Below are 12,592 nucleotides of genomic sequence, written 5' to 3' on the forward strand. Positions count from 1 at the left end.
AATGCTATGTGAATGGTTGCTGGCTCAGGGGCAAATTCAAGGTTTGCTTTTCGGGACTTTCTGGAGTTTTTCTCCCCCGAATGTTTTAAATCTGCGGTTGACTGAACCCCCCAATAGAGAACCTGTGCATGTGGAGGGCCAACAGCATACACTGAGATGTTCATCCCGGTTGAGCCAAGAGACAGAATTACAGGCAGATTAATTACAGGCCGTTTTCCTCTACCTGTTCCTGTCCTGACTGGGCCTGAGCAGGTTCTACTCTTATAGTCAAAAACACGTAATCTTCAAAGATATTTCCTATATTTTAAATATTTTTGCCTAAAAAATGGGAAGGTTGAGTTTTTTCCTAAGTGTTTACATGTTTAGGAGGGACGAGCAAAGAGCTCCTTTGTGCCCCCCTCAAATGGTAACTAGAACTCCACCTCCCAGGTCAGGCTGGGGCTGTGCAGAATGAGGGCGGGCACCCTTGGGAGTGGGGCACGGGGTCTCCACTCCCCTTCCCCACCACCTCCCAGGAATCACAGCTGACAAGACGGTGGGGTCCTGAAACCACCCCAGCTCCTAACCAAGCCCTCTTGGAGGAAGGACACCAGGGGAATACCCGCCCAGCCCTCCCAGAGCAACCCCCAACCGCCACTGCGCCCCTCCCCCACTCCAACACAGGCTGCCCCTGGAGGCGGCCCCTTTCTGCCTTTCTCCCTTCCCCTCTCCCACTGGCAGTGGAGCGACTAACCGACAGACGCAGGTGCTTCGGAGGTGGGGGCGGTGCCAGCAGCCAAGGGGTTAATGGTTTGGGCAGGGGCTGGGCGTGGGACGCAAGGGTCAGATGTTCCTCTGGGATGGGGACCGGCGTGCAGGCTGCTATTCCAGAGCTCTGATCACAGTCACCTATTTATAGCGCTGGGGGGCCCTCCCCACACAGGCGGCAGAGGCGGCTCTGCTGCAATGTCACCCCGCGTCACCGCCACTGCGGGCTGCCGGCACCTGCCGCTGCCGCAGGAGACACAGGGAAGAGACCCCGGGGCCACCAGGCGCTGTGTGGGGCGGCGGGGACGAGGCCGTCCACATGGGCAGCACCATGGAGCCCCCCGGGGGCGGCTACCTGCACCTGGGCGCTGTGACGTCCCCGGTGGGCACTGCCCGCGCGCTGCAGCTGGCCTTCGGCTGCACCACCTTCAGCCTAGTGGCCCACCAGGGCGGCTTCGCGGGCGTCCAGGGCACCTTCTGTATGGCCGCCTGGGGCTTCTGCTTCGCACTCTCGGTCCTGGTGGTGGCCTGTGAGCTCACCCGGCTGCACAGCTGCCTGCGCCTGTCCTGGGGAAACTTCACGGCAGCCTTCGCCATGCTGGCCACGCTGCTGTCTGCCACGGCCGCCGTCATCTACCCGCTCTACTTTACGCGGCTGGAGTGCCCACCCGAGCCCGAGGGCTGCACCGCCAGGGACTTCCGCCTGGCAGCCAGCGTCTTCGCGGGGCTCCTCTTCTTGGCTTACGCCACAGAGGTGGCCCTGACCCGAGCCCGGCCAGGCCAGGTGGCCAGCTACATGGCCACCGTGTCGGGGCTCCTCAAGATCGTCCAGGCCTTCGTAGCCTGCATCATATTCGGCGCACTGGTCCACGACAGCCGCTACGGGCGCTACATGGCCACCCAGTGGTGTGTGGCCGTCTACAGCCTGTGCTTCCTGGCCACGGTGGCCGTGGTGGCCCTCAGCGTGATGGGACACACAGGGAACCTGGGCTGCCCCTTCGACCGCGTGGTGGTGATGTACACTTTCCTGGCCGTGCTCCTCTACCTCAGCGCTGCGGTCATCTGGCCTGTCTTCTGTTTCGACCCCAAGTACGGGGAGCCCAGGAGGCCCCCCGACTGCCCGACGGGCAGCTGTCCCTGGGACAGCCAGCTGGTGGTGGCCACCTTCACCTACGTCAACCTGCTCCTCTACGTCGCCGACCTGGCCTACTCCCAGAGGATCCGCTTTGTGCCCACCTTGTAGCTGGACAGGCAGCGACCCACCCACCTCTGCTTTCAGAGGTCACGAAGGGACCCAGGTGAACCCAGACCCCCAAGGATGAGCAGAGGGAGGTAGCCAGGAGAGCCGGGCCTGGAATTCTGGTGGCCCCAGCAGCTGCGCTCGGGGTGGGGCGGAGGGGGCCAAAGCGGCAGGAGAGGCTTCTGCCAGGCGGCTCCCACCCCTCTCCCCACTCCCTCTCTGTCTCTGTCGCTCTCCCTTTGCTGGCACTCCCTGTCTTAGTGCTGGGCAGTGCAACACATGAAAAGCCTTTGAAGCAGCTGCTGTTATGACCCGCTTTGCAGATGGGGACCCCGAGGCTGGGATTAAGGAGTCCGCCCTAACTGTCCACCAGGGTCTGGAGCCCACGTTCGGGCTGAGTGACCTAAGCAGAGTTGAAAAGGGGACAGTTCCCAGAGGTGTGGGAAGGAGTTGGAAGGGAGCCCAGGAGGGGGCCAGAGCTGGGCCAGCGCAGGGGCGTGGGGCAGTGCCCGGAACCCTGGAAGGACAGCTGCCCAAAGAGGGCCCTACTGGGGCATCCGGGCCGGCCCCAGGAGAAGGAGCTGGGAATCAGGACTCATGGCTCGCCAGCCTCCTCCTCATCACAGTCTCTTGAAGCCAAGCAAGGATGCTGGAGCCGACGCCCGGGGCTTCCCGTCGTCTACCCACCCCCCATGCAGCAGCTTCTGCAGTGCCCACCGTGAGTCCCGAGGGACTGGCCTGGGGCAGCCCTGACCCAGAGGAGGGCCAACCTGGGGCAGCCACTGGGACACAGAGTCTGGGCACCAGACACCTCACTGGCGCTCACAGGCCCACGACCTCCACTCAAATGTTCATTTGCCTGACCACTGACAGCCAGAGCCCGCTGGGGCCCTTGTCCCCCACACTGCAGCCAGCTTCTCCCACTCAAAGGCCCAGACTGGGCCAGCCCACCGGCCAACCAAGCACAGCAGTCACTTGACCCCGTTTGGCCCACAGCCTTGAGCAGGAAATAAACACCAATGCTGACTTGCGCTGAGCAGTTTCTGCTGAGGAGGCGGTGGCCAGAGGGCGCGGGGGCCACCTGCAGCTCCTGGGCCATCCCTCAGCGTGCTGCCAGAGAAGGGCCTAGACTGAGCCTGGCTGAGGAAGGAGGCAGCTGTCAGGGGCCAGGGTCCTCTGGCGGTGAGGGGCAGCCTCCCAAGGAAGGGGCTCAGCAGTGTCCTCTGGGTGGGGAGCAAGGGGAGGAGGAGGGGGAAGGAACCCTAGGCACTCACCAGCCCCACATGCCCTCCCCTGCCCCTTGGGCTTTCCTGCCTCCTGGCAGCAGAGCCCCAGCAGCTTACAGGCACAGGGTCCCAGGGCTCCCTGTGCTGGTGCTGTGCCCAGCAAGAGAGAAACTGCCCACCTGCCCACTGGGGAGGGCACACGCACAGGGTCCTTTAACCTGGAGAGGCGGGTGTCTTGAGTTTAGCAGCAGATCCCGGAGGTGTGGAGCTGCTGTGTTTGGAGGTGTCCTGAGGACCCTGCCTGACATCGGGGTGGGGGTGCGTTATCAGGTGACCAAGCAGTTTCTGGGTCACACCCTACCCAGACCATGGGGAGGCTGGGATGGTTTTCCTTCCTTGTCTAACCAAATTTCTGAAATGAGCTATCTGTCACCAACTCCCCAATTTCCTCACTGTCCTGTGGACTTCTGCTCTCACAGCTCCACCCACCCTAAGCTTCAAAGAACCTGGTGGGGGGAGATGGAGGAGGGGAGTGGTTCCAGTCTCATGATAGGCACGGCATATGTCCTCTGTCCTCTGGGAGGCTGGCCTGGGGATCGTCCTGATGATGCCCGCTCCCTGGACCAGGGACTCTCACTTCCTGGGGGAGGGGCTTATCTGCTCTTGTCACTTGAGAAACAACACTTTTTAAAGGAGGGGCTCTGTTCTTTGATGGCAAACAGCTGGGTGAGAAGTGGTGGGAACCCCGCCCAGGTTTGTGTCTCTGGGTCTGAGTCTGGGCCACTCCTCGAGCAGTCCATCCCAGACAGGAACTTACTGCAGCTCTCCCCTGCACCTGCACACAAGGGTGAGGACTGAACACCAGGACAGACAAACATCTGCGGAGACCTGGAAATCGGCCATGTACACATGCTCACTACACAGTGGTCTGGTGCTCCTGGCTATTGTGTCAAGGAGAACTCACAGCCCTGCTTCTGGGGCACAAACGTCCAAGCAATGCTGAAATTACTTTAGAACAGCCTGTCATCACTTAAGATAGAGAACAGAGAGAATAAAGCTGCTCTCTCTCTCCCTGGTGGGGGACGGGTTGTCAGTGATGATTGCTCTTAACCCTGCTGCTGACTGGGACCCCAGACTATCCTGAAGCCCAGACAGACTCAACACATATGAACCCTGCACACATCCTCAGGGAGACAGGACTGGAGCCCTGTTCTCCCAAAAACCCAGGGCCAAAAAAGTTCCACAGATGCTGCAGACAAGATGTCAAGAGACACGGGGTGCTCGGTGCGAACTGGGGACAACAGGATCATCTTCCTGTCTGCTAGCTGACACCACCCACCCCGAGCTTGAGGAGGTCCACGTGGTAACAGGCCTGTGGTCCCCCATGTCAGGCAGCTTCCAAAGGGCCCCTGAGCCTTAGAAGAGACTTGCAGAAGAGAGACTCCAGGCGGGAAGGAGTCCAGCTCACAGGGGGTGACCTAGACTTCCCAGGTGCCTCCCGGTTCTGAGATCCCGAGAAGGCATGAGATACCGTTTCGGAGCCTCCTGGAACAATAAAAAAAAACTTAAGTGACAAAATATAGTATCAAAACAGTGATACACTGCAAATTTTTTTTGTAAATTGTTTTCAATTCTCTCCTCTCAAAAAAGCAAGAAAGCAAACAAAACAGCAAAAAAAAAAAAAAAAAAAGCAATACAAGAAAGAAGAGAAAGAAAAAATGCTACACAGTTGGGCTCCTCCAAACGCGACGATCAAGTCAGTAACAGTAAGCCTGGGCCACGTGGTCAGGGACGCAGCCTGACCTGTCGGTGTCCGTGGCCAACGACAGGGTCCCGTGTGGGGAGCCCCCGCCCAGGGCCGCTCTTTGAGGGCCGGGCTCCCGCCGCCCCTCCCCCGGCGCTCTCAGTTCCCAGGAGCGGTCCTGGGTCCCCAAGGAGGGGCCCAAGGGGAGGGGGGATTCGGAGGCCGAGGTCCAGAGGGAGGAGGTCCGGTGGACCAGGGTCCGCGGCCGCGGATCCAGGGGCGTAGGTCCCGAGGAGCGGGGGTCCGCGGGACGTTCCGAAGGGGCGCGGATTCGGGGGCATGGATGCCGGCGGGACTGGGTCTGGGGGCCAGAGTCCGAAGAACGCGGGATCGGGAGCGCCGGGGAGACAGGGCCCCACGGGAGGGGGCGGGGGCGAGCAGATGATGCAATGGCTCCTCGGCACCGCCCGCGGCCTCGGATTGGTCGGCGCCAAGGCGACCGCGCCTCGGACTGGCTGGGGCGCCGAGGGCGGGGCCGCTGGGCGCGGGTGCCGCGTGGCGGGCGCAGTGCTTCGGAGAGGGGGCGACCCGTGCGGGGTAACTGGGTAACTCGGAGCCAGACTCCGGTCCGGCTCCGGCGGGCGGTGGTTCCGCTAGGCAGAGGGAGATGCGCGCCTGCGCCCTCGGCTCCGGCGTGGAGAGAGCTCTACCGGGGCTCTCAGACCTGGACAGGGTCCTTGGGCGTGGGGAGGCCGACTAGGGCTTGGGAGCGCCCGGGCGCCGATCGGTCCCCCTGCCCACGGCCAATTCCTGTCCCCTTACGGAGGCGAGCGCGCCCCTTCCTGCCCCTTGTCTGGGACCCTCGGGAGCAGGTCGGGAGGCTATGGTGGGTGGGAGCATCGGAGCAGGGGAGAATTAGACCGGCTAGGATGGGGGCGGTGGAGTGGCTAGGAGGCCGGGCACTGCCCGCCTAACTTCCTGCGCTGGATTCTGCCCCATTGTCCCGCATCTGCTCCTGCAGAGCCGGTGCCAGCTGTGAGGGCGTGGGCGCAAGCCTCCGGACACCATGAGTGTGGGCTTCATCGGAGCTGGCCAGCTGGCCTTTGCCCTGGCCAAGGGCTTCACAGCAGCAGGTAGGCCCTATCGCCAGGAAGGGGCCAGGGGTGAGAGGGTCGGCCAGTTACCCTTCACTAGGCTGAAGGGTGAAAGTGAGGTTTTGGTAACTTGCCTCATTTGAACCCGTGAGAAAAGGTAGCCTTGGGATGTTTGGAGTAAGATGGGGGTGGCTTATAACCTGGGTGGTGGAATTTCTGCTTTCCCTCCTGGGAATGTAGGGGAGGGACGTCAGGACTGGCCTTGAGGGAGCAACTCCGTCTCCCACAGGAGTGCTGGCTGCCCACAAGATAATGGCCAGCTCCCCAGACATGGACCTGGCCACCGTTTCTGCTCTCAGGGTAGGTGCACCATGAAGGGTGACCAGCAGCTGTGCCCACAGTGGTCAGTCAGTGTCTGGAGGCAGGCGTGTGACTCTTAGCCCTGGAGGACCAGGAGTAGAGCCCCCAGTTGGGGAGGGGGACTCCATGGCACAGCCCCCCACCCCAGTGAGAAGAGGGTCCCTGGGCTGGAGTATCTCAAAGACCCTGCCTCCTGACCTGCAGATAGTCCCCCTCACTCAGTTCTTGGGACTTGGGTGACGGGCACCTGCGCAGCTGGTGGGGAGGGGGTGCTGGTTGGAATGGGGTTCCCCAGGTGGAACCACCAGAGAGGGCCACAGTGGGCACAGGGGAGACAAACCTGGGGGCTGAACACAGCTTTGGTTTGCCACAGCTGAGTTAGGGCCCCAGGTCCAAGGGTGGGGACAGGCTCCCAGGTTGAGACCCCTACCCGCATTACCATTCCCATCGGGAAAGCAGGGGTCAGGGGGCTGCAGCCTGCAACCCTAGGTGGAGTGTGCCAGGACTGTGGCACAGATGCAGTTTCCCTTTTCTGGCTGCAAAAGGGACACCTTCCAGAAGCTTCCTCCATTTTTGGGTTTTAAGGGCAGTTAGTGGGTGTCAGAGCCGCATGCCCTGAGCCGCCAGCCCTGCAGTGCCCACACTCCTAGCATCCTCTCTGCTGCTCTACACATGGGGCCCTCGGCCTTGGAGGATACTAAGAGAACCAGCCAGCCACCAGGGAGGCTGAGCCTGCCTGATGCTCCCTGCAGAAGATAGGGGTGAACCTGACGCCCCACAACAAGGAGACCGTGCAGCACAGCGACGTGCTCTTCCTGGCCGTGAAGCCACACATCATCCCCTTCATCCTGGATGAGATCGGCGCCGACATTGAGGAGCGGCACATCGTGGTGTCCTGCGCAGCTGGCGTCACCATCAGCTCCATTGAGAAGGTGGGTGCTGCGGGTCGAGGCCCAGCGGGATCCGGAGACAGGGTGGACGTGTGCGCTGGCCCGCTCTGCACCTCGGTTCTCCGTCTGTGAGGTGGGTGTGCTGGCGCGGCCCACAGTGAGAATGCATTTGGGAGAGCACCTTCACACCCGCACCCAGCACGGCCTGGTGTGCAAGGGGCTGGGATGGACACACAGCCGGCTTCTCTTCCAGAAGCTGATGGTGTTCCAGCCAGCCCCCAAAGTCATCCGCTGCATGACCAACACGCCGGTCGTGGTGCGGGAGGGGGCCACTGTGTACGCCACGGGCACCCACGCCCAGGTGGAGGATGGCAGGCTCCTGGAGCAGCTGATGGGCAGCGTGGGCTTCTGTACAGAGGTGGAGGAGGACCTGATTGACGCCGTCACGGGGCTCAGTGGCAGCGGCCCAGCCTACGTGAGGACTAGGGAGGGTGGGCGGTGGTTGGCAGGTCCCAGGACCTCAGGGTACACCTGCTGGTCTTCTACCCTCCTCCTTGCTCTGGGCCACTGTGGGCAGAGCTGCTGGACTCACTGTTGCCCGGAGGAAGAGGAGAGAAGACCTGGGACAGCAGCCTGGGTGCTCTCTCCTGGCAGGCGTTCACAGCCCTGGACGCACTGGCTGACGGGGGCGTGAAGATGGGGCTCCCGCGGCGCCTGGCCGTCCGCCTCGGGGCCCAGGCTCTGCTGGTCAGTGTTTTTCCCAACCCTCTGGTGGGGGCCACTGCTTGCCAGGACCAAGGGTGGTGCACTGGGGCGGATGGGTGGAGCATCAGTGGGTGCTGGGGTGGCTGGGGCTGGGGGCAGTGCCCTCACAGCCTTCAGCAACCCCCTCTGGCTTCAGGGGGCCGCCAAGATGCTACTGGACTCTGAACAGCACCCAGGCCAGCTCAAGGACAACGTCTGCTCTCCTGGTGGGGCCACCATCCATGCCTTGCACGTCCTGGAGAGCGGGGGCTTCCGCTCCCTGCTCATCAACGCGGTGGAGGCCTCCTGCATCCGCACACGGTGGGCCCCCGCCACTGCCCACCTGCTCAGTCATTCATGCAGCAGCTGCTTCTCAAGCTCTGGCCTGGCACCGGGCAGGGCGTGGGGAGCCCTGAGGTTCCCTGGGGTTACAGTGGGCAGCATCCCTCACTACCTTCCATCATTCTGCGAGGAGGGGCTGTCTCTGGGCCCGGACTGTGCGCCCCACGTCATTACATTACCTGTGGCTTCAGTCTGGGGTGACAACCCGAGACAGGGAGGCAGGCAAGGGGGACCAGGGGCAGGTGGTACCATCTTCCTCTCGGCCTTCCTGGGAGACTGAGAGAGTCCCAGGTGCGCTGGCACAAGGAAGGCTCGATGCGAGCAGAGAAAACCAGAGAGCAGGGGACTGACACAGTCTGACATCTGGGCTCAGAGTCACGGCCCCAAGTTCAGGTCTGCAGGGTGGACAGGCACCTTTCTCACCACCCTGCCTGCTCTCCAGTCCAAGCCCATGGGTGTACCCCAGTGCTACCACATGGCAGTGAGGCTCTGGCGTGGGGCGGCCCTCCTGGCACCAGCCTTTGGGGAGATAGGTGAGCCTAGGTCTGGTCAGGGCCATGGGGGCTCTGCATCTGAGGGGCTGTTGGTAGACTGGGGATCCTGAGCTGACACGAATGAGGTGAGAGGCAGCCGGGCAGCAGTCTAGGGGAGGGGTGGCTGGCAGAGGGGCCTGCAGGAGCAAAGGCCTTGAGTCAGGAGTGACAGCCAGCAGCCTCCTGGGCTGGCAGCTGCTGGGAGCTGGGGCTTCCTCCCTCTTCCCCTCGGACACCTGGGCTTCGGAAGGAGGCGGGGCCCTGGACCCAGCCCTCCTCAACTGTCTCCCCAGAGAGCTGCAGTCCATGGCCGACCGGGAGAAGGTCTCACCAGCCGCCATCAAGAAGACCATCCTGGACAAGGTGAAGCTGGACTCCCCTCCCGGGGCCTCACTGGCCCCTTCTGGCCACTCCAAGCTGCTCACCCGCAGCCTGGCCCCGGCAGGCAAGAAGGAGTGAGGTGCCCAACGTGCCTTCTCCTCCTGGGCTCAGAGCTCCTCGCTGGGTGTCTAGCTCCGGGCTGCACAGGGTATCCTCATCATGGCCCACTGCCCACGGCTCTGGTCCACTCGCTTCAGTGGGGCTGGAGCCAGGGAGTGGGCATGTCACTTCCCAGTGGGAACCTCCACAGTCCCTGACTGTCCTGGTCCAGAACAGGGAAGGATTCTCTCAGCTCAGTGCCCTCTTCCTCTACCCCCAAACCAAGTCACTTTCCTCCAGAGCTCAGGAGGCCTGGGGGTCTCCACCCGCCGCGGTCAGCTGGCTTGACCTTGAGCACAAAAGGTCAAGGTCCCCCCTCCACTCACCCCCCAACCATGAAGGCCCAGCCAAGGAGGGAACCCACTCCTGACCTCTCTCCACCCTCCAGTCACAACTCCTTCCTCAGTGTGGGAAGAACCCAAGGGTCCCTGGCATCCAGCAGGAGGGACTCTGGTTCTTGGCCAGCTGGACATTTGAGAAAAGGGCTCTCAGATGGTTCAACTTCCGAGGCCATCAGCACACTCACACCATCATCTTCTGTTCCTGACCCGACCCGCAGACGTCTGACTTTAGGTTAAATAAATTGATTTCCAGTCCCAGTGCCCTGACTTCTAACTCTGTTGCCACATGTGGAGGGAGGCCCCCCCGCCCTGTGCCAGAGGGCTGTCGCTGCCCAGTGTAATGCTGGAGACTGAGCCGACAGCCCACAGGCCTGGAGCTCTTCGTCCTGAGGCAGCCATCCTGGCTGGTGGGGCTCAGTTTCCCAGTGAGCAGAGGACGAAGGAGCTTCTGGAAAGGTGCTGCCCCTTGGGCCGTGGTCACTAGAGGCGTGACTGGAAGTGGGCACTGTAGGCTGGGCTTGGCATACCCCGCTGTGGGAGGGGCCCAGCCACAGCATCTCCTGTGCCTCCCACTTTGGTGGGGGCAGATGTGTCCCCATCTCACCAAGGCAAGGCCAGGGGCAGGTGAGGAAGGAACACCCTAGGAAGGTGTATTAGGGTTCACCAGAGCAACCACTGGCAGGAGATGGCCCAGTCAGGCTGACATAAAATTAACCATCACAGGAGACCCACAGAGGAGCTGCTGAGGGTCAGAACCCTTTATGGGTCCAGGATGGCTCACATTTGTTCAATCAACAAACAGTTACTGAGCAGAGACAGTAAAACAAGGCCCCTTGCCTCCAGAGGCTGATACACACACCCCCTACCTGGGTGAGTATGTCAGAGGAGCGGGGCTGAGTGACTGTAGGGCATTAGGTGGGGGGTACCCAGGTGACGTGTTGGGTCCCTTGAGGGGCAGGGGTGGGGTTCAGGAGAGCTTCCAGGCAGAAGTTTTCCAGGAACCACACTGCAAGGTCACATCTCCGATTCATTTCCTTCCCCTGGGCCCACTTAGAACCAAAGCGCAGTGCACGTTGGGTGGGTAGGGGGAGCTCTCTGGGGACAGGGACACAGCCTTGCAAATCTAAGGGAGAAAGGAGACACGGAAAACAAGAAAACACGTAACAGAGCAAGTGAGAGGCAAGACTGCATCCCTCATCCCAATCAGTCCCCATGTCCCAACTGCCGAAGTCTCTCGTGGGGCCTGGAGTCCCTGCAGGGTCCTCCTAAGGCATGAGCCCCCAGCACAGGCCCCCACCCTGTGCTGTGAGCTCCCTGGCAGAGACCTGGAGGTGCAGGGAAACCTTGGCACCCTCCCTTTGAGGAAAAGATTTCCCAGAAGAGATTGTCTCACAGGCCACACATCTGCCCAGGACCAAAGCTGTCCCCTAACTTTCCCCTTCAAGTCGAGGCCAGCCTCACTGTTTGAGCACCTGCTGCGTGTCAGGTGCTGACCAATAAGACGAGGGGGGCGTGCTGCTGTAACAGGTGCCCAGGGTCCAGGGTCTGGAGGAAGCCAGCAGGTGACTGGAGTGAGCGATCACACATCACAGCCTTGCAGGAGGCAAGGGGCCTGGGCGAGCTTTGCAGAGGCTTTGCACCAACCCATGAAGAACACTCCAGATTCAGCAGGCAGGAATGCAAGCCTTGGTCCCAAACAAAGCAAAGGCCAGGGGTGGGGAAGTGGGCAGAGCCAGACAGGCTATGACTTTAAGTGAGCATCCACCATCCCCAGGGCCAGTCACCTGGGCATCAGTGTTTCTGGATGGCACCACCATCCCTGCTCAGGCGGGGTGACACTAAGTGAAGAGACAGGATCCACCATAACCCGTGTGGCCCGCCAAAGCCCTGCCACAGGGACTGTGTGCTCACCACCCAAGGACAGCTTGGACCCACATGCCTGCTGAGCAGATCCAGGAGAAGGAGGTAGTGGCTGGTGGTGAGGATGCTGGAGGAGACAGGGCCTCTTTCTTGGCATCAGGAGTAAGTCTTTGTGGTTTAGTACATGAAGAGTTGAGGGCTTTAGAAGTCATGGCTCAGGTATATGAAGGCCCCAGAGTCTGTGAGATGCGGGGTACACCCAGTGCAGGGGGACACACCTGGCGCTTAAAGAGCACAGGATGATCGGACAACCACATGCAACCCTGCAAAGCAGGTGACAAGGTGCTGTGGGATTCAGAGGGAAGCTACTGGAGTCCAGTAGGGAGAGCTTCTGACCCCGCGATGCCCCCTGGCTCTGGGGGCCTCCTGGGTTGGCCCTCATCATTCATTCACTGAATTCCCCTGAGGACTCCGCAGCCTGTCCTTCGCTCCTCCTCTTTCAGCTCACCTGATCCCACGAGCCTCCCTGGCAGGGTAGGTCACCCTACCTGGTTTTACACCTGGGAAGGGAAGTCCAGAATTTGGAAGTAGAAACGGGATCCCTTCAAATTGCCTTCCTCTTTTGGCCACCTCTTTCTCTGGGAATTTCAAATAGCGGTGAGAACTCCTTACAGAAAGCGCAGGAGCAGACATAGACTGGTGACCTCAGTTCCAGGCAGATGTTGATGAAACGGGAAAGGAAAGGTGCAGTTCCTACACCAACTATCATTCAACAAATGTTTACCGCACACCCACTCTGAGCAGGAGTCGTTCTAGGAGCCGCCTGAGCCCTTGCCACTAGTGTGAGATCTCGGGGCGTTAGGTGAAGGCAGACCACGCTACTCAGAGGACCCTGGAGGTGGTCTTGAGACCTAAGTTTGAATCCTGGACAAGCCCTTCACCTCCCGGAGCCTGCGGGTCATCTGTGAGCCAAGCCACTGTTCCCGGCAGG

At 61.2% G+C, this 12,592-nt stretch overlaps 2 protein-coding genes across 6 annotated transcripts; both read left to right on the forward strand.

Moving 5' to 3' along the window:
- Positions 1–859: 859 nt before the first annotated feature.
- Positions 860–4,810, forward strand: MYADML2 (myeloid associated differentiation marker like 2). Its single transcript, XM_014551103.2, has one exon. The coding sequence runs from the start codon at positions 1,067–1,069 to the stop codon at positions 1,988–1,990; it is 924 nt and encodes a 307-aa protein (XP_014406589.2). The 5' UTR covers positions 860–1,066; the 3' UTR covers positions 1,991–4,810.
- Positions 4,811–5,482: 672 nt separating this feature from the next.
- Positions 5,483–10,002, forward strand: PYCR1 (pyrroline-5-carboxylate reductase 1). 5 transcript variants are annotated; one of them, XM_032456516.1, is made up of 8 exons: positions 5,483–5,554; positions 5,979–6,090; positions 6,341–6,411; positions 7,164–7,343; positions 7,555–7,776; positions 7,956–8,048; positions 8,203–8,366; positions 9,214–10,002. In XM_032456516.1, exons 2-8 carry the CDS (start codon positions 6,024–6,026, stop codon positions 9,377–9,379), a joined length of 963 nt encoding a protein of 320 aa, XP_032312407.1. In that variant the 5' UTR covers positions 5,483–5,554; positions 5,979–6,023; the 3' UTR covers positions 9,380–10,002. The 5 variants fall into 5 exon arrangements, with proteins under 5 accessions (XP_032312407.1, XP_032312411.1, XP_032312409.1 ...); XM_032456520.1 differs by having other exon boundaries at positions 5,540–5,554; positions 6,292–6,411; XM_032456518.1 differs by lacking the exon at positions 5,483–5,554 and adding an exon at positions 5,569–5,843.
- The last annotated feature ends 2,590 nt before the right edge of the window (positions 10,003–12,592 follow it).

Source organism: Camelus ferus, chromosome 16, assembly GCF_009834535.1.
Source record: "Camelus ferus isolate YT-003-E chromosome 16, BCGSAC_Cfer_1.0, whole genome shotgun sequence".
In the NCBI taxonomy this organism is placed as follows: domain Eukaryota; kingdom Metazoa; phylum Chordata; class Mammalia; order Artiodactyla; family Camelidae; genus Camelus; species Camelus ferus.

Excerpts from the sequence above, each read along its gene's own strand:
- MYADML2 (XM_014551103.2), top strand. The coding sequence starts at position 1,067 with ATGGGCAGCACCATGGAGCCCCCCGGGGGCGGCTACCTGCACCTGGGC.
- PYCR1 (XM_032456516.1), top strand. The coding sequence starts at position 6,024 with ATGAGTGTGGGCTTCATCGGAGCTGGCCAGCTGGCCTTTGCCCTGGCC. Across the intron at positions 6,412-7,163 it reads CCACCGTTTCTGCTCTCAGG|AAGATAGGGGTGAACCTGAC; the intron begins GTAGGTGCACCA and ends TGCTCCCTGCAG. Across the intron at positions 8,049-8,202 it reads TCGGGGCCCAGGCTCTGCTG|GGGGCCGCCAAGATGCTACT; the intron begins GTCAGTGTTTTT and ends CTCTGGCTTCAG.